Source organism: Herpailurus yagouaroundi, unplaced genomic scaffold, assembly GCF_014898765.1.
Source record: "Herpailurus yagouaroundi ecotype Mexico unplaced genomic scaffold, PumYag 159, whole genome shotgun sequence".
Lineage (NCBI taxonomy): Eukaryota > Metazoa > Chordata > Mammalia > Carnivora > Felidae > Herpailurus > Herpailurus yagouaroundi.
This window is the reverse complement of record NW_024412400.1, coordinates 75,659,934-75,677,703: the sequence shown is the minus strand read 5'-3', so window position 1 is coordinate 75,677,703 and position 17,770 is coordinate 75,659,934. Positions and strand designations below refer to the sequence as shown.

At 41.5% G+C, this 17,770-nt stretch overlaps 1 protein-coding gene across 5 annotated transcripts in view; it reads left to right on the top strand.

The window, feature by feature from the left end:
* Positions 1-17,770, top strand: part of KLHL6 (kelch like family member 6) — a 97,489-nt gene that overhangs the window by 55,990 nt on the left and 23,729 nt on the right. The window contains exons 7-8 of one of the 5 annotated variants that reach the window (XR_005792268.1): positions 1,162-1,264; positions 6,277-6,387. Coding sequence is in view for 2 of the 5 variants with exons in the window: in XM_040480887.1 (XP_040336821.1) it covers positions 514-815 (302 nt within the window). In the remaining 3 variants the exon portion in view is untranslated. Of the gene's footprint in view, positions 1-513; positions 1,581-6,276; positions 6,388-17,770 lie in introns of those variants that run through there. The other 4 variants (XR_005792267.1, XR_005792266.1, XM_040480888.1 and 1 more) reach the window with 4 other exon arrangements.

The following is a 17,770-nucleotide window of genomic DNA, read 5'->3' as shown; positions in this document are numbered from 1 at the left end:
TTAAAATGGGTAACTTGGGCTGGCGTCCCAGGTCATGCTCAGTCTACAAAGAGACGCCACCACCTCTAGTCACTGCCATGTATCGATAGCTTCTGTGTACCAGGCTTTCTGCAGGTGCTTTATGAGCATGGTCCTTCTGACGTCTTACAACCACCGCAGCCTCAGTGCTTATGGTTACAGTAAAAAAGTGGCAGAGCTGGGGTCGTGAGCTGAGTGCCCCAGCTGTACCAGGCGGTATTTCTTCTAGGGAGCAGTCTTAGGATACATTTTGGCACCACGTGAAGCCAGTCCTGATTAGCGCCTGGCAGCAGAGTTTAAGGGGCTCTCTGAAGTGTTTCCAGCACAGACATACTGTCCCTAGAATCCATTAGAGCTTTCTGGAGAGCCGTGAAGCTCCTGTTTCCATTGGCGAGATGGTAGATTTGACCTAGCAGAAGTGGGCTTTTTGTGGTTAAAGGGGAAGAAAACCAGAAAAAACAGTGAGATGCCCACCGTGTTTCCCTTCCTCCTCAGGAGGGGCTATGAGAGCGCTGTACGCCTACAGCCCTCTGGAAGACAGCTGGTGCCTGGTGACCCAGCTCAGCCACGAGAGGGCCAGCTGCGGCATCGCGCCCTGCAACAACCGGCTCTACATCACTGGGGGGCGGGACGAGAAGAACGAGGTCATCGCCACGGTGCTGTGTTGGGACCCCGAGGCCCAGAAACTGACGGAGGAGTGTGTCCTGCCCCGGGGGGTGTCGCACCACGGCAGTGTCACCATCAGGAAATCTTACACCCACATCCGGAGGATCGTGCCCGGAGCCGTGTCGGTGTGACTGCGGGAGGGCGGAGCCACGGGGGCGCGGGGCGAGGTGCCAGGAGACCTCCCTCCTCACCTGTTGCCCGGGTTCGTCCCACTTCAGACAGCAGGCTGGGCTGGAGCTACAGGCCACACACCTGGGTTCCCCGCTGCTCCGCATGGGAGCTCCTTTTGGAAGTCACAGCTTTGGGACACCAGCCAGGAATGTTTGTGCGACCTACCTCAGGAGGGAAGAAGAGTAATATGTAACATTCAGGACAGACCTGTCCCCTGCCAGGTTCTGTGCCAAGCACTTTTGTGTATCAATTTGTTTAACCACCATACTGACCTGGTCACTGGACATTATCACTTCTGTTTTACAGGTGAGGAAACTGAGTTTCAGAGAGGCGAAGTACTTTGTCCCTGGTCACCCAGATTATAAGTAGCTAAGCCAAGAGGCTAACTCCAGGTCTTTTCAATTTCAAGGTCAGTGACGGTTCTGTCATGCTGCCTATTTCTGCATAGGAAAACAACAAACTAAACTGGCTCATTTTTTGTTTCTGACAAGTTTGCTGAAGGATTCACTCAGCAAGGTGGGGAAATAAAGTTTTTTGTTTTTCTTTCTTTTTTTTCTTATATTTAAACCACATGGAATCCTTGGTGTTAGAGCCTTGGGCTCCTTGTCAAGAGGGTTTCAAGTGTTGTTCCATCTGACAGCACTGGAAGATGGGTCTGGGAAGACCTATATGCTTTGAAAGAGATAAAAAATAACTTCTCACCCATCAAAACCTCTTTTTTTTTTTTTAATGATCACAGAGGTGCATTTTGAACTAGAACTCTTGTTGCCACACACAATTGTACCTTCAGCAGAGTCCAGTGCCCCGGCCTCTCAACGTCCAACACTTGTACAAGGGGTTTCCCAGAGACTCAGAATACTGTTTTTGTTGTTGTTTTTAAATTTTTTTTTCAACATTTATTTATTTTTTGGGACAGAGAGAGACAGAGCATGAACGGGGGAGGGGCAGAGAGAGAGGGAGACACAGAATCGGAAACAGGCTCCAGGCTCCGAGCCATCAGCCCAGAGCCTGACGCGGGGCTCGAACTCATGGACCTCGAGATCGTGACCTGGCTGAAGTCGGACGCTTAACCGACTGCGCCACCCAGGCGCCCCTGTTGTTGTTTTTAATGTAAACATCCCTACACTGCTGGCCACTGCAAGAATGACTGACTCTTGACAGTATACTTTCTGCTTTTTAGACTGTGACTCGAGTCCATGTCCCTGAGACCCCACCCTCCTGGAACCTTAGTTTTCAGGATCCTTTCAAGCCCTTCTGTTTGGTTTTTGGTTCAGTTTGGCACAATTTTGACTCAAGGAGTGGAGTCTGTCCTTCGCTCTGATAGAGCTTTCCAATGAGCTCACTGGAAATTCATTCTAATCCCCAAGTTGGGGAAACAGATTAAGAGATCCTATTTCATGTGCTGTACTTAAAGAGCAACAACAATGATAGCAACATAGTAACTGTATTACCCAATGCGTTTTATTTTCATCATATGATTTCAAATCTCTTTAATAGAGTTTTATTTCATGTCAGAGGCAGCACATTGTGCCTGTACTTCTGGAACAGTTTGGGCAGTAGCGGTTTTAGAGTTTATAGTGAGTTGAATTTTCATAGAAAAGTTATGGTTAGAAGAAGCTTAAAGTTCCAAGCTGATAAAAAAGGACTTGGAACATTACAAATGAGATTTCTGTGTATGCTTAGATCATTGAGGATAAATATAAACACATGTTGGTGTGTGAAAAGCTCTGTGCCTTAGAATCAGGTGTGACAGTTCAGCTCCCTGCTACAAAAAGTAGGAAGGGAAAATACAAACATATCTGGGGACATTTAGAACACATTACAGTACGTGATGTACTTACTCATGAGCACTAATAACCTTAACAAAGCTTTCAACTGAAACAAGTTAATCTAGTTCCATTTAGCAGACATTCAAGGAGTTCTTTCTGTTTGTCAAGACTTTGGGACACAAACAGGTAAGATAACCACCCCTGAAACATTCAATAAACAGGTAAACAGGCCACTAGTCAACATTATAGTTTTTCTTTTCATCAAGTTAGAGAAAAATGATACATCTGCAAAGTTTTGAGGTTACACCCACTTCTTTATTGCCCTTCCAGTGCTCTTCTTGGGAAGCTGTGCTCTTAGGTCAATGATGCGGCCATCGCTTACATACTTGACTTCCTTTGAGATAGTCTTCAGAAACCATTTATGAGTTATAGGAGCAATCGTTTTCTGAAGATGATTTCAGGAAGAACTTCCAAAAAGTCTATCCAATGACAACATCAGTGGCATTTGCAGAGAGCTCCCCTCAGAAAGAGAGTGCTCCTTGTCATCGAGAACTTTTGTTAAGAACAGTTGGCAAATTTTGTGCCCATCAGCGGATCAGCCTTACTCTGGGAAAGTGAGGATTCAAGACCTCTGTGTTATAAATCTGCTTCTAACTGCAGGACCCAAGTTTCAGGACTAGTTCAGAAAATGTAAATGAAGTCAAGGAAAGGATTCTGTGTCATTTTTCATTAAATATTTATTTTTGAGACAGAAAGAGACAGAGCGTGAGTGGGGAAGGGGCAGGTAGAGAGGGAGACCCAGACTCCAAAGCAGGCTCCAAGCTCTGAGCTGTCAGCACAGAGCCAGAGGCAGGGCTCAAACCCACAAACCGGGACATCGTGACCTGAGCCGAAGTCAGATGCTTAACAGACTGAGTCACCAGGTGCCCCAGCTTCTATGTCATTTTAATGTCACTAGATATGCAGGTCAATTGTAAAATCTCAGATGCCTGGCCCTCAAGAGAGATCCTCAATAATGGCATGGGTTGGCAGACAGATACACCTGTTAAGACGACACAGAGTCCTGCACTTAAGGCTGCCAGTCAGTAGCTTTTAGGGAAATAAGAGTTCAAGTAATTCAGAGAAACTTTATAAGCGTGTCAGGATTTAAGCTTTTAGGCACTAGCCAAGGATGGAAGCTCTTAAAATCTAATTTCCATTTACAGATAAACAATCAATCGAAAAATCTAGTTTGTGTGATTGTCGTATCCATACCACCATCGGGGGATGAGGCAAATTGGCACCAGATGAGTAAGAGGCAAAGGGCCCTAGGACTGAGGAAGGGTATGTGGAACATCCTGGCATAACACAATGGATCTTGAAGCAGGTCATGTGAATGGACAGAGCATCCCTGTCTGGGAGGAAAAGGATGAGGTAGGAGGAGGAAGACAAGGTCAGGTTTAAGGATACAGGTCTAGAAAATGATATCATGGTCCCTAGAGTTTGTGAGCATGACTGCATTCTAGAGAAGGGTAAGGGAAGAATAAGGAACAGAGGTTTCAGGGAGTGGCTTCCAGGAGAAGAAAGGCACAAATGAGAGCAGGACTGGCAGCCAGACCCACTTGTTGGGGGGGGGGGGCGGGGGTTGCCTCTGAGCTTCTTGGCAGGGTCTTCTATTTTACTGCACTTAAAGAGAATGAGGCCCAGAGGCTCTGATGGGATGGAAACTGTAGGAAAGGTTAAGGGACCCTAGTTCCCACAGCTGATCTGAAATGGGCAGGGAGCTGGTCTCACCTGAACATCAACAGATACATGTTCTCTTCTTAGCCTTCCCCACATCTTGCAATCAATGACTTCAGGAAACACACACACACTCACTCACATTTTGCCCTTGAACTCAAACCATTTCTCAGGGAAATACAAATATCATTTGCTTATAGCTGTGAAAGTATAGCTTTGCTATTTATAAAAGCACTTGAGGTACTGTTGTTATTTATATATCCTACTTGATTTTGAAAAAGAAAAGTACTCATTAGAATTTTCAGAGTGGGCAAATACCACAGGAATTTCCTATATAAGGTCCTAACTTGGGGTTGAAAGTTCATTTTTTCCTTTAATATTTGATTTGAGTGTTGTATTGGATCTCATAATCTGAAGAGTCAATCTTCATGGAAATCCACAAATATCTCAAGTATGGCTATTGCAAAACCAGTTTTGGCAGGCTGAATATTCATATTTATGGGTAAAAATAGTCAACACTTAGTTGGCTAAGTCCTTCAAGCATTTTGGTTATATGAATCTGTATTTTTTTAAATGATCAAACTAAGGATATTGTTTATATGTAAGTATACAAATAAAATTTGTATTTATTCAATAATGTGTGTGGAATGGATTAGATGATGTTATATACAATCACTAGGTGAATTTTTTTTTTTGCTTGTTTTGGCTGATATGAGTTAGTGGTATCTGAATAGAAATTAATTTATGAGGTGGAAATTTAAAACATTTCATTTGGTTCAAGAGGGTTTCAATAAAATCATAGGATAGAATTGATCAGAGGTGGTCTATGGAATGGCAAAAATTAGATAGCTTTTACCTCCTTAAAGTCTCGTTGCCTCTGAGCATGCTTTTTACCAACGCACTTGCAAACTATGACTCTTATTTTGCCTGCCTTATCCCTTCTTACAAAAGCCACCTTCTAGGCTTCTGATTTCTGACTCTTAACCCTGTCTTCACCAGTGTCACTGTGTTGTTTCTGAAGCCTTAACCAACCTGTGTGTCTCAAATCAGGGCACAGGGAACTTGGCATAAGAGACAGTGAGCTGTACTTTTCGGCCACTGGAGAATTTGTCATCAATTTAGTTTGTTTTGGATTACAATACAAAGATCCTATGCCACTGAAATGGAGAATCTGAAGTTTTAAAGAAATGTGGGGTCACATGAATAGCTTTAGACCATTCCTCCTGGGCCTCCCAAGAAATAGAGGTTCTGGCTTATCTGCTCCAGGGACTCTGGGTGGAAAACCTTGGGAAGCATAGCCCCATCTCACCGGTGGGAAGTGTTCTAGAGTTAATCCTGGGCAATAGATCTGACAACCAGTGCACCAGCTGTGGGTCAAAATGGAGTTTTGACCTTACATTCACTGCTGATCCCTCCAGTTCCCCTGCTGCGTCTAAGTAAGTGGCAATCTGATGCCTGGGCATCCTGGCCAGGGCCTGGCATCTGCCCAACTCTCCTTGGCTCCTTTCCTGCTCTTGGTGTTCCCTGCTGGTGTGTGGCATCCTCTGGACCAGCCTCCTTTTCACTGGAGATGTGGCCTTCATATAGGATCTCTATTCTCCCCTGCCTTCTATGGGCTCATGTCTCATTGTCTGTCCCCTTGGTGCTGGGAACTGATTTGGGTTAGGTCCCACCCACTCCCAAGCTGCCCAGTATCAGCCTGCCTGATTACCAGTCACTCCGGTTTTCACTTCCATGTTTGTTTTGAACACCTAGGGATTTTCCTTTTCTTCTTGCATGCTTAGATGGCTCCTTTGTTTTGGTTCCTGCATGGCAGGCTACCTGGACACCCATGCCTGCCCCATCCAGTCATCCATCTGGGTCCCCAACGTGCTGTCTCCCTTGGGGTCTCCAAGCATAGAACCCTCATTACCCTTCTTGTGTTGTCCTCTAGCTATCCCAGCACCAAAGCATCTCTAAGGGTCTCCTGATTTCTGAAGTTTGGACAAAGAGCAAAATAAGATATGAGACTTCCTGGCTACATATTCTTTGAGATGGTTTGTGGGTAAGGAAACTTTCCTTTTCCCTTAGTAAAACTAACCCGGATCCTCCAAGTTTGGCAGTGGAGGGAGAAACTCCCCGCGGAGACAGAGGGTTGGATCTCATAGTCCCAACTGTTGTCCCTATAAGGAAAGAGTCCTATACATGGCTCTGAATTTCCCAAAGGACATTGCAGACCAGGCTGGAACAGCTGAATAAGACTTTACTGATGACTGAGAGATGATATAGGGAAATAAGGACAACAAGGAGCAACGCTCTGGACAACGAGGATAAGATTCAGCTGTCCTTGAAAAGCAGTGTTATCCATAGGAGGTGTGTGTGTGTGTGTGTGTGTGTGTGTGTGTGTGTGTGTGTTCACGTGTGTGTGTACATGCTGTCAACAATAAAGCTGGACATAGTTAAAATGGAAAAAACAGATTTTATCCAGTAACTACTGACAGTAGAGAAAAGAGCTGAGCCCCATTCTGATTTGTGCACAGCTGACTAGGTGCTTTAAAGGGAAAATTGAGAAGGGGAGGGGATGGGGAGCTGGTGGGCACCGAAGTAAAGGCCGGGATGTGAAAAATTACAAAACATTGGTCAGTAAATGTGATTATTCCAGCTGTCTGCTGGCTGGCAGTGTTGAACTTAGGGTTGTATCCTCCCACAGAGACTGGCAGCCAGGGGCCCTGTACTTCCAGATTGTTACATTCAAAGGATGACTTTCAGGTCCTTGAGAAAGACATGCTGGGCCATAAGAGATACATACGTATATCTCTCAAAGGAACAGAGGAAGGGTTTACAATCCTAAGCCCTTTTTAGTAAATGCCCTAAGAAAGGGAGGTTAGGGGCCTATCATCAGGTATTGGTTAGAACAGATGGCAAATTCTTTTGACAGTCTTGACCTTTTCCAGACAGATACATAAAAGGAGGGCTGGTTCACCCCGGGGATGTGTTCTTAGGCAGCCATCCTAGGGTTGATCAAGTCTGTTAATGCAAGAGTTTGAATGGAGTGTTCACGCAAAGAATTTTTGCCATTTTCAGTGACCCAGGTATATTTGCTTCATGGAAGAGATACAATTAAAGGAATAGGTGTGCTCACCACTTGTACTGCTGGTGGGGATATTTTAAGAGTGAACTGCCCATTTTCTGCAACTTAACACAAGCCCACTGTGAGACCAGGAGTGCCAAAACCCCTCCTTCTAGAATATTCTAAAGACAACTAAAGAGAAAAATAATACTAAAACTTCTTTCAATGTACATAGGCCAGAGTGGTGTTCTAAAACATTTTGGACTATGTCCCGCAGTTTCAAAATGGAAACATTTTCAATATTCTCTGTTCTGTTTTTTAAGTTTTATTTATTTATTTTGAGAGAGAGAGAGAGAGAGAGGAACTCAAGCAGGCTCCACACTGTTAGTGCAGAGCCTGATGTGGGGCTCAGTCCCATGAACTGTGAGATCAAGCGTCAGATGCTCAACCTACTGAGCCACCGAGGTGCCCATCTATTCCATTTTTTTAAAGTTTTATTTATTTATTTTGAGAGAGAGACAGAGCAGGGGAAAGGCAGACAGAGAGGGAGAGAGAGAATCCCAAACAGGCTCTGTGCTGTCAGTGCAAAGCCCAGTATGGGGCTTGAATTCACAAACTGTGAGATCATGACCTGAGCTGAAATCAAGAGTCAGATGCTTAACTGACTGAGCCACCCAGGCGCTCCTATTCTATTTTCTCTTAAAATGCTGTTCACAACTTATTAAGGTAATTTCATCACCTACCCATGGGTCACAAGTCACAACAAGCCACATCTGAAAAATACAAGGTGTCTGGGCACAAACTTAGACAAAGACAGGGCAGGGGTGAGGGAAGAGGCGGTTGACAAACCCTTGGTTTAACACTTACAACAGATACCAGAGGGAAAAATCTTGAGTGCACGAAGAAACCCATGTGACTGACTTTGTAGGTAATAGTCTATTCTTTTATAACAAAAGTATAGTAATGGTAGCATCTATTGTGTAATTTCCCAGAAACATGGCACACAGCCAGAAATAGTAGACGAGGCTGGGATAGTGACAAAACCAGTCTAGGAAGGAATGATGGGGTTTTTCATGATCAAAGTGCATCCTGGTAGAATGTTGCATTCCCAGAAAACTTCAACCTAGAAACCTGGAGGAAAACAATACATTAGGCTTTGTTCTGGCTGAATCATAAATAGACATTGGTTGGAGGAAGTAATGGGGTTGGTCTTTGTGAAACAATGCCGCAAATGTTTATTGAACACCTACTATGTGCCAGGCACAATTCTAGGCACTAGGGCTCTACATCCACAAATAAAACAAAGCTGCTGCTCTCAAAAGCTACCATTCTAGTGAAGAAAGGTCACAACGAAACAAGTATATAAATACGCCAAGTAGTGATAAATGCTGGAAAAGCAGGGTAAAGGGTACACCTGCTACTTTAAACAGGGTTAGCAGATGTACTTTCTGATAGAGACAGTTATGTAGAAATTTGGGTGAAGAGAAACTGCGATGCCTGTGAATATCTGGAGGAAGCATGTTCCAAATAGAAAAAACAGCAAAAAAACAAAAACAAAAACAAAAACAAAAACAAAACAACAACAACAAAAAAACAAAAACAAAAAAACAAACAGAAGGAACAGCCAGTGCAAAGGCCCCAAGGCAGGAGGCTCAGTGTCTTTGAGAAACAGTAAAAAGATCTGTGTGGTTGGAGTGAATTCTGAGCGATGATAAGGAGTCTCAAGGCCACTGTAAGCACTTTGTATATGATCAGGTAAGATGATCAGTCACAAGACAAGTTTAGAAATACTAAAGATTCACCAATGTTACATACTCAAGCTTGTGGCTTACACATTCAACTGTGCTTCATTTACGGTGGCAGTTAGCAGCTAGGATCTGCTGAACGCACGGTTTTTGTGAATCCAGCAAACATTATGCTCTTTCTCCAAATCCTTGGTCTTTCTGATCCTGCCCTGTGCACTCACATCAAGGTGGGCTGGGCTGACTCTCGCAAAGGCCTAGTTACCGGAGCCTGGGGGGTGGGGCTTGGGGAAAGCCACTCAAATAACTAAGATCTTTACCATTCCCTGCATAAATAAAAATGGCAGCACTCATGCATGGACATCCTGGTAAGAAGACCACTGGTGATGATATTGGTGGGGCGGGTCAAGGGGGATGGAAATAAGAACTTTTAAAGTCAGTGGCCCCCAGAAAGCCTAGATGATATTTGAAAACCTCTCATCAGTAGCCCAAACTAATGTGGACTGTGATTCAGCATGTTTAAAAACAAGTAAAAATCCTTAGTGGTTAAGTGCAAACCAACAATCTATTTAAAAATCTCTGTAAAATGTGTGGCAATTCACATTTTAGAAGTTAGATGCTAAAAGCATTCTTTCCAGATGACTTTAGAGATTGTGTCTTCCCAGACGGTGGCTGGAATCTTCAGTAGGAACCAAAGCTGGAGATGAGGTGCATTAGACTGTTCCAATGTTGTCACCAGCCTCCCTGACTCCCAAGGGGAGATATCATAGAGGCTGGATTTTTCTGGCCTTTGTAACTACAGCATCTTACATAGAACCTGTCGCCCGGCAGAAATAACGTACGGGGTCGGGTCCTGAGGAGTTGTCACCACAGCCGTTACCACCACCATAATTGATCACCTCCCAGACACTGTAAACCACTGATATCTTTTGTTTGGACTGTGCAATATTTCTAAAAATTGGCAACACTGGGGGGCACCTGGGCAGCTCAGTTGGTTAAGCATCCAACTTCGGCTCAGGTCATGATCTCGTGGTTCATGAATTCAACCCTGGCATCAGGCCCTCTGCTGTCAGCATGGAACCCACTTTGATTCCCCTGTCCCCCTCTCTCTTTGCCCCTTCTTCGCCTGCTCTCTCTCTCTCTCAAAAATAAATAAACATTTTTTAAAAATTGGCAATACTGGGGCCATATTTCTACTTAACAAGTGTCTGGAACAGAACAGGGGATGTTCTCTTTAGAAAGGGGCTGTGTTTTCTAGTTTACCAGACTCCACTGACCCGCTTGGCCCCAGATGCATTTGAATTTGTAGCTTCTGACATATACTATCTTGTTTAACCCTTGCACCAACTCTGTGAAGTAAATTGGTGCTTTATGGATGTGAAAACAGGCTCAGAGATGTTGAGTAACTTCAAAGGGTCAGGGCTGGACACAGGTCTGTGAGTTTCCGAAGCTGGTGATGCTTCTGCTATGCCCACTGCTGCTTGTGAGGAGGGCCCATATTGAATGCAGTGATGACATGGGACCCATGTAACTCCATGATTGTTTGATTTGAGGATTTAGATCATGTATGTCACAATTCCAGAGTCACCCTGAAAAATATAGAAATCCTTATGGCTAACACACTATGTGGTCTGTGCAAAGCCAGAGACCTCTAACAAAATAACAAGGGATTGGAGATGACTTTTAAGTTGACTTCCAGCCCTGATGGACCTCCCTGCGGAGGAAGGACTGCACTTTTAAAAGGTGTCCACTTGGGGGCGAAATATGATAATGAATTCCTTAGTTACACCATGGTGATGGGGCACAGCCAAAGACTCCCAGGGTTTATTGTCTTAAAAGGGAAGGTCTGATGGGAACTGCCAAGCCCCAAGTCTCTGTCCTCTCCTTCTAGTTCTCTGCCAGGCGTCCTGCCTCAGAATGAGGTATTCCTTAACCTAAAATTGGCAATCTTTAGCACATATTCTCAGTACTAAAGCATAACAGCATCATTTCCTTAGGTGTTTTACAGCAGTTGCTTGTTGCTTTGCAAGAAAAATGTGGGAGTGGGGTCAATCTCCCTCTAATGAATATTGATTTCCCTAATATAAAACTTATGTCCCAATGCTCTATTTCCTTGCTTTTCTGGACACGGTAACTTTTTGTTTCCGTGCCAAATCATAGCATTATTATCTTGAAGTCATTTCTTAGAAAAGCCTAGTTGAGATATAACTGGCATACAACAAACTGTACATCTTTAAAGTGTACTATTTGGGGGCACCTGGCTGGCTCAGTCGGTGGAGTGTGCAACTCGTGAACTCACGGTTGTGGGTTCGAGCTCTACATTGAATGTAGAGATGATTTTTAAAAAATCTTTTAAAAAGTGTACTATTTGATGTTTTGACATGTGTATACTTTCATGAAACCATCATTACAAACAAGGTAATAAAACCATCCACCTTCAAAGGTTCTCCTGCCCCTTGGGACTCCCTCCCTCTCACCCATCCCCATCTCTCCATCAACCTGTACAGGCAGCCAGTGATCTGCTTTCTGTCAGTGAAGATCAGTTTGCATTTTCTAGAACTTTATATAAATGGAGTCATACAACTTGTATAAAAAAAACCCAGCTTTGTTGAGATATTACATGGGACAAAATTCACCAGATGTAAGTGTACAATTCAGTGGGTTTTAGTCCATCTACAGAGCTGTGCAAACATCACCAAAATCTGATTGTAGAATATTTTCATCACCCTAAAAGAAACTTCATGCCTCTTTGCAGTCAGTCCCTGTTCTACCCCAGCCCTAAGCAACCACTATTCTACTTTTGCCTCCATATGTTTACCTTTTCTTGACATTCCATACATATGGAATGATATAATATGTTCTGGCTGGCTTTTTAGATTTAGCATAATGTTTTCAAGGTTCATGTATGTAGTTAACATATATCATGTTTCATTCCTTTTTTTTTTAATTTTAATTTTTTAATTTACATCCAAAATAGTTAGCATATAATGCAACAGCGATTTCAGTAGATTCCTTAATGCCCCATACCCATTTAGCCCATCCCCCCTCCCACAACCCCTCCAACAACCCTCTGTTTATTCTCCATATTTAAGAGTCTCTTATGTTTTTGTCCCCCTCCATGTTTTTATATTATTTTTGTTTCCCTTCCCTTATGTTCATCTGTTCTGTGTCTTAAAGTCCTCATATGAGCGAAGTCATATGATATTTGCCTTTCTCTGACTGACTAATTTCACTTAGCATAAAACCCTCTAGTTCCATCCACGTAGTTGCAAATGGCAAGATTTAATTCTTTTTGATTGCCGAGTCATACTCCATTATATATATATACCACATCTTCTTTATCCATTCATCCATTGGTGGGCATTTGGGCTCTTTCCATACTTTGGCTATTGTTGATAGTGCTGCTATAAACATTGGGGTGCATGTGTCCCTTCAAAACAGCATACCTGTATCCCTTGGATAAATACCTAGTAGTGCAATTGCTGGGTCATAGGGCAGTTCTAGTTTTAATTTTTTGAGGAACCTCCACAGTGTTTTCCAGAGTGGCTGCACCAGCTTGCATTCCCACCAGCAATGCAAAAGAGATCCTTTCTCTCCACATCCTCACTAACATCTGTTGTTGTCTGAGTTGTTAATGTTAGCCATTCTGACAGGTGTCAGGTGGTATCTCATGGTGGTTTTGATTTGTATTTCCCTGATGATGAGCAATGTTGAGCATTTTTTCATGTGTCGGTTGGCCATCTGGATGTCTTCTTTGGAGAAGTGTCTATTCATGTCTGGTGCCATGTTTTCACTGGATTACTTGTTTTTTGGGGTGTTGAGTTGGATGTGTTCTTTATAAGATTTTGGATACTAACCCTTTATCTGATATGTTGTTTGCAAATATCTTTTCCCATTCTGTCTGTTGCCTTTTAGTTTTGCTTATTGTTTTCCTTCACTGTGCAGAAGCTTTTTATTTTGATGAGGTCCCAGTAGTTCATTTTTGCTTTTGTTTCCCTTGCCTCTGGAGACATGTTGAGTAAGAAGTTGCCATGGCCAAGGTCAAAGAGGTTTTTGCCTGCTTTCTCCTCGAGGATTTTGATGGCTTCCTGTCTCACATTGAGGTCTTTCATCCATTTTGAGTTTATTTTTATGTATGGTGTAAGGAAGTGGTCCAGTTTCATCCTTCTGCATGTCATTGTCCAGTTTTCTAGCACCACTTGCTGAAGAGAAATGGATATTCTTTCCTGCTTTGTCAAAGATTAGTTGGCCATACGTTTGTGGGTCCATTTCTGGGTTCTCTATTCTGTTCCATTGATCTGAGTGTCTGTTTTTGTGCCAGTGCCATACTGTCTTGATGATTACAGCTTTGTAGTATAGCTTGAAGTCCAGGATTATGATGCCTCCTGCTTTGGTTTTCTTTTTCAAGATTGCTTTGGCTATTTGGGGTCTTTTCTGGTTCCATACAAATTTTAGGATTATTTGTTCTAGCTCTGTGAAGAATGCTGGTGTTATTTTGATAGGGATTGCATTGAATATGTAGATTGCTTTGGGTAGTGTTGACATTTTAACAATATTTGTTCTTCCTATCCAGGAACATGGAATCTTTTTCCATTTTTTTGTGTTTTCTTCAATTTCTTTCATAAGCTTTCTGTAGTTTTCAGTGTACAGATTTTTCACCTCTTTGGTTAGATTTATTCCTAGGTATTTTATGGTTTTTGGTACAATTGTAAATGGGATCAATTCCTTGATTTCTCTTTCTGTTGCTTCATTCTTGGTGTATAGGAATGCAACCGATTTCTGTGCATTGATTTTATATCCTGTCAGTTTGCAGAATTCATGAATCAGTTCTAGCACTTTTTTGGTGGAATCTTTTGGGTTTTCCATATAGAATATCATGTCATCTGTGAAGAGTGAAAGTTTGACCTCCTCCTGGATGATTTGGATGCCTTTTATTTCTTTGTGTTGTCTGATTGCAGAGGCTAAGACTTCCAATACTATGTTGAATAACAGTGGCAAGAGTGGACATCCCTGTCTTGTTCCTGATGTTAGGGGGAAAGCTCTCAGTTTTTCCCCATTGAGGATGATATTAGTGTTGGGTCTTTCATATATGGCTTTTATGATCTCGAGGTATGATCCTTCTATCCCTACTATCTTGAGGGTTTTTATCAAGAAAGGATGCTGTATTTTGTCAAATGCTTTCTCTGCATCTATTGAGAGGATGATATGGTTCTTGTCCTTTCTTTTATTGATGTGATGAATCATGTTAAATTGTTTTGTGGATATTGAACCAGTCCTGCATCCCAGGTATAAATCCCACTTGGTTGTGGAGAATAATTTTTGTAATGTATTGTTGGAGCCGGTTGGCTAATATCTTGTTGAGGATTTTTGCATTCATGTTCACCAGGGAAATTGGTCTATAGTTCTCCTTTTTAGTGGGGTCTCTGTCTGGTTTTGGAATCAAGGTAATGCTGGCATCATAGAAAGAGTTTGGAAGTTTTCCTTCCATTTCTATTTTTTGGAACAGTTTCCAGAGAATAGGTGTTAACTCTTCCTTAAATGTTTGGTAGAATTCCCCTGAAAAGCCATCTGGCCCTGGACTCTTGTTTTTTGGGAGATTTTTGATTACTAAGTCGATTTCCTTACTGGTTATGGGCCTGTTAAACTTTTCTATTTCTTTCTGTTTCAGTTTTGGTAGTGTATATGTTTCTAGGAAGTTGTCCATTTCTTCCAGATTGCCCATTTTATTGACATATAATTGCTCACAATATTCTCCTATTATTGTTTTTATTTCTGCTGTGTTAGTTGTGATCTCTCCTCTTTCATTCTTGATTTTATTATATGGATCCATTTTCTTTTTGATCAAACTGGCTAGTGGCTTATCAATTTCGTTAATTCTTTCAAAGAAGCAGCTTCTGGTTTCATTGATCTGTTCTACTGTTTTTTGGTTTAGATAGCATTAATTTCTGCTCTAATCTTTATTATTTCCTGTCTTCTGCTGGTTTTGGGTTTTATTTGCTGTTCTTTTTCCAGCTCCTTAAGGCATAAGGTTGTGTATCTGATATCTTTCTTCCTTCTTTAGGAAGGCCTGGATTGCTATGTACTTTCCTCTTATGACCGCCTTGGCTGCATTCCAGAGGTTTTGGGTTGTGGTGTTATCATTTTCTTTGACTTCCATATACTTTTTAATTTCCTCTTTAACTTCTTGGTTAGCCCATTCATTCTTTAGTAGGATGTTCTTCAGTCTCCAAGTATTTGTTACCTTTCCAAATTTTTTCTTGTGGTTGATTTTGAGTTTATAGTGTTGTGGTCTGAAAGTATGAACGGTATGATCTTGATCTTTTTGTACTTACTTAGGGCTGATTTGTGTCCCAGTATATAGTCTATTCTGGAGAACATTCCATGTGCACTGGAGAAGAATGTATATTCTGCTGCTTCAGAATGAAATGTTCTGAATGTCCATCTGGTCCAGTGTGTCATTCAAAGCCATTGTTTCCTTGTTGAGTTTTTGTTTAGATGATCTGTCCATTGTTGTGAGTGGGGTGTTGAAGTCCCCTACTCTTATGGTATTAATATCAATGAGTTTCTTTATGTTTGTGATTAATTGATTTATATATTTGGGTGCTTTCATATTTGGCACATAAATGTTTACAATTATTAGGTCTTCTTGGTGGATAGACCCCTTGATTATGATATAATGCCCTTCTGTATCTCTTGTTACAGAAAGTACTTTATTTTAAAGTCTAGATTGTCTGACAAGAGTATGGCTACTCTGGCTTTCTTTTGTTGACCATTAGCATGATAGATGGTTTTCCATCCTCTTACTTTTAATCTGAAGGTGTCTTTAGGTCTAAAGTGGGTCTCTTGTAAACAGCGTATAGATGGATCTTGTTTTCTTATCCATTCTGTTACCCTATGTCTTTTGATTGGAGCATTTAGTCCATTGACGTTTAGAGGAGTAATGAAAGTGATGAATTTATTGCCATTATGTTGCTTGTAGATTTGGAGTTTCTGGTGGTGTTCTCTGGTCCTTTCTAGTCTTTGTTACTTTTGGTCTTTATGTTGTTTTTTTCACCTTTTCTCCCTTCAGAGAGTCCCCCTTAAAATTTCTTGCAGGGCTGGTTTAGTGGTCACAAACTCCTTTAATTTTTGCTTGGGAAACTTTTTATCTCTCCTATTTTGAATGACAGCCTTGCTGGATAAAGAATTCTTGGCTGCATATTTTTCTGATTCAGCACACTGAATATATCCCACCTCTCCTTTCTGGCCTGCCAAGTTTCTGTGGATAGGTCCGCTGCAAACCTGATCTGTCTTCCCTTGTAGGTTAAGGACTTTTTTCCCTTCGTGCTTTCATGATTCTTTCCTTGCCTGAGTATTTTGTGAATTTCACTATGATATGCCTTGTTGATGGTCGGTTTTTGTTGAATCTAATGGGAGTCCTCTGTGCTTCTTGAATTTTGATGTCTGTGTCTTTCCCTAGGTTAGGAAAGTTTTCCACTATGATTTGCTCGCATAAGCCTTCTACCCCTATTTCTCTCTCTTCCTCTTCTGGACCCCTATGATTCTGATGTTATTCCTTTTTAATGAGACACTAATTTCTCTAATTCTTAAATTGTGCTCTTTTGCCTTAATCTCCCATATATATATATGAATATATATATATTCATATATATAGAGGATATTATCCTCTATATCGCTGATTCTCCGTTCTTTCTCATCCATCCTTGCCACCGTGGCCTCCATTCGAGATTGCAGCTCAGTTATAGCATTTTTTATTTCATCCTGACTAGACTTTACTTATTTTATCTCCACAGAAAGGGATTCTAATCTATTTTTGACTCCAGCTAGTATTCTTATTATCATGATTATAAATTCTGGTTCAGACATCTTGCTTGTATCTGTGTTGATTAAGTCCTTGGTTGTCATTTCTTCCTGCTCTTTCTTTGGGGGTGAATTCCTTTGTTTCATCATTTTGAAGGGAGAAAAGGAATTAATGAGGAAAAAAATTAAAATTAAAAAAATATTAAAATTTAAAAATTAAAAACAAATACACACACACACACATTTGACTAAATGATGCTAAATCCTAGGTGTGTTTTGGTCTGGGTGTTGAAAGGGGCCTGATAGATTAGAGAAAAAAGGGGAAAGAAAAAAAAGGAAATCGTTTGAAAATTTGAAAAAAATGAATACACTGAAGTAGACTAAAATGAAGTGATGGAAATAAAATACAATTTGAAAAAATTTGCAGGAAAGTAAAAAATATAGTAGAAAAAATTAAAGAAAATATTTTTAATAAAAACTGAAAATAAAAATGAATTTTTTCTCTTTCTGTATTCAAGAAAAAGAAAATAAACGAAAAAGAGAAAAAAGGAAAAAGAAAAAAAAGAAAATTTAATAGATGGACCAGCGAACAGACTGAAATACGACTGAAATTACTTCGTTTTCCCCTAGAAGTCAAACTATGAAGTGCCTTATAGTTCATAAACTAATCAGGTTGAGAGATTTGTGTTCCTGAAGAGCGAGGTTGGCCCAGTTGGGCAGGGCTTAGTGTAAGTGCTCCATTCTCCACTAGATGGCTCTGCTTAGCTTACTGGGGTGGATTCTTGTGGTGCTTGTAGGTGCGTTTGCTCATGCGTGGGAGCGGTGAAAATGGTGTC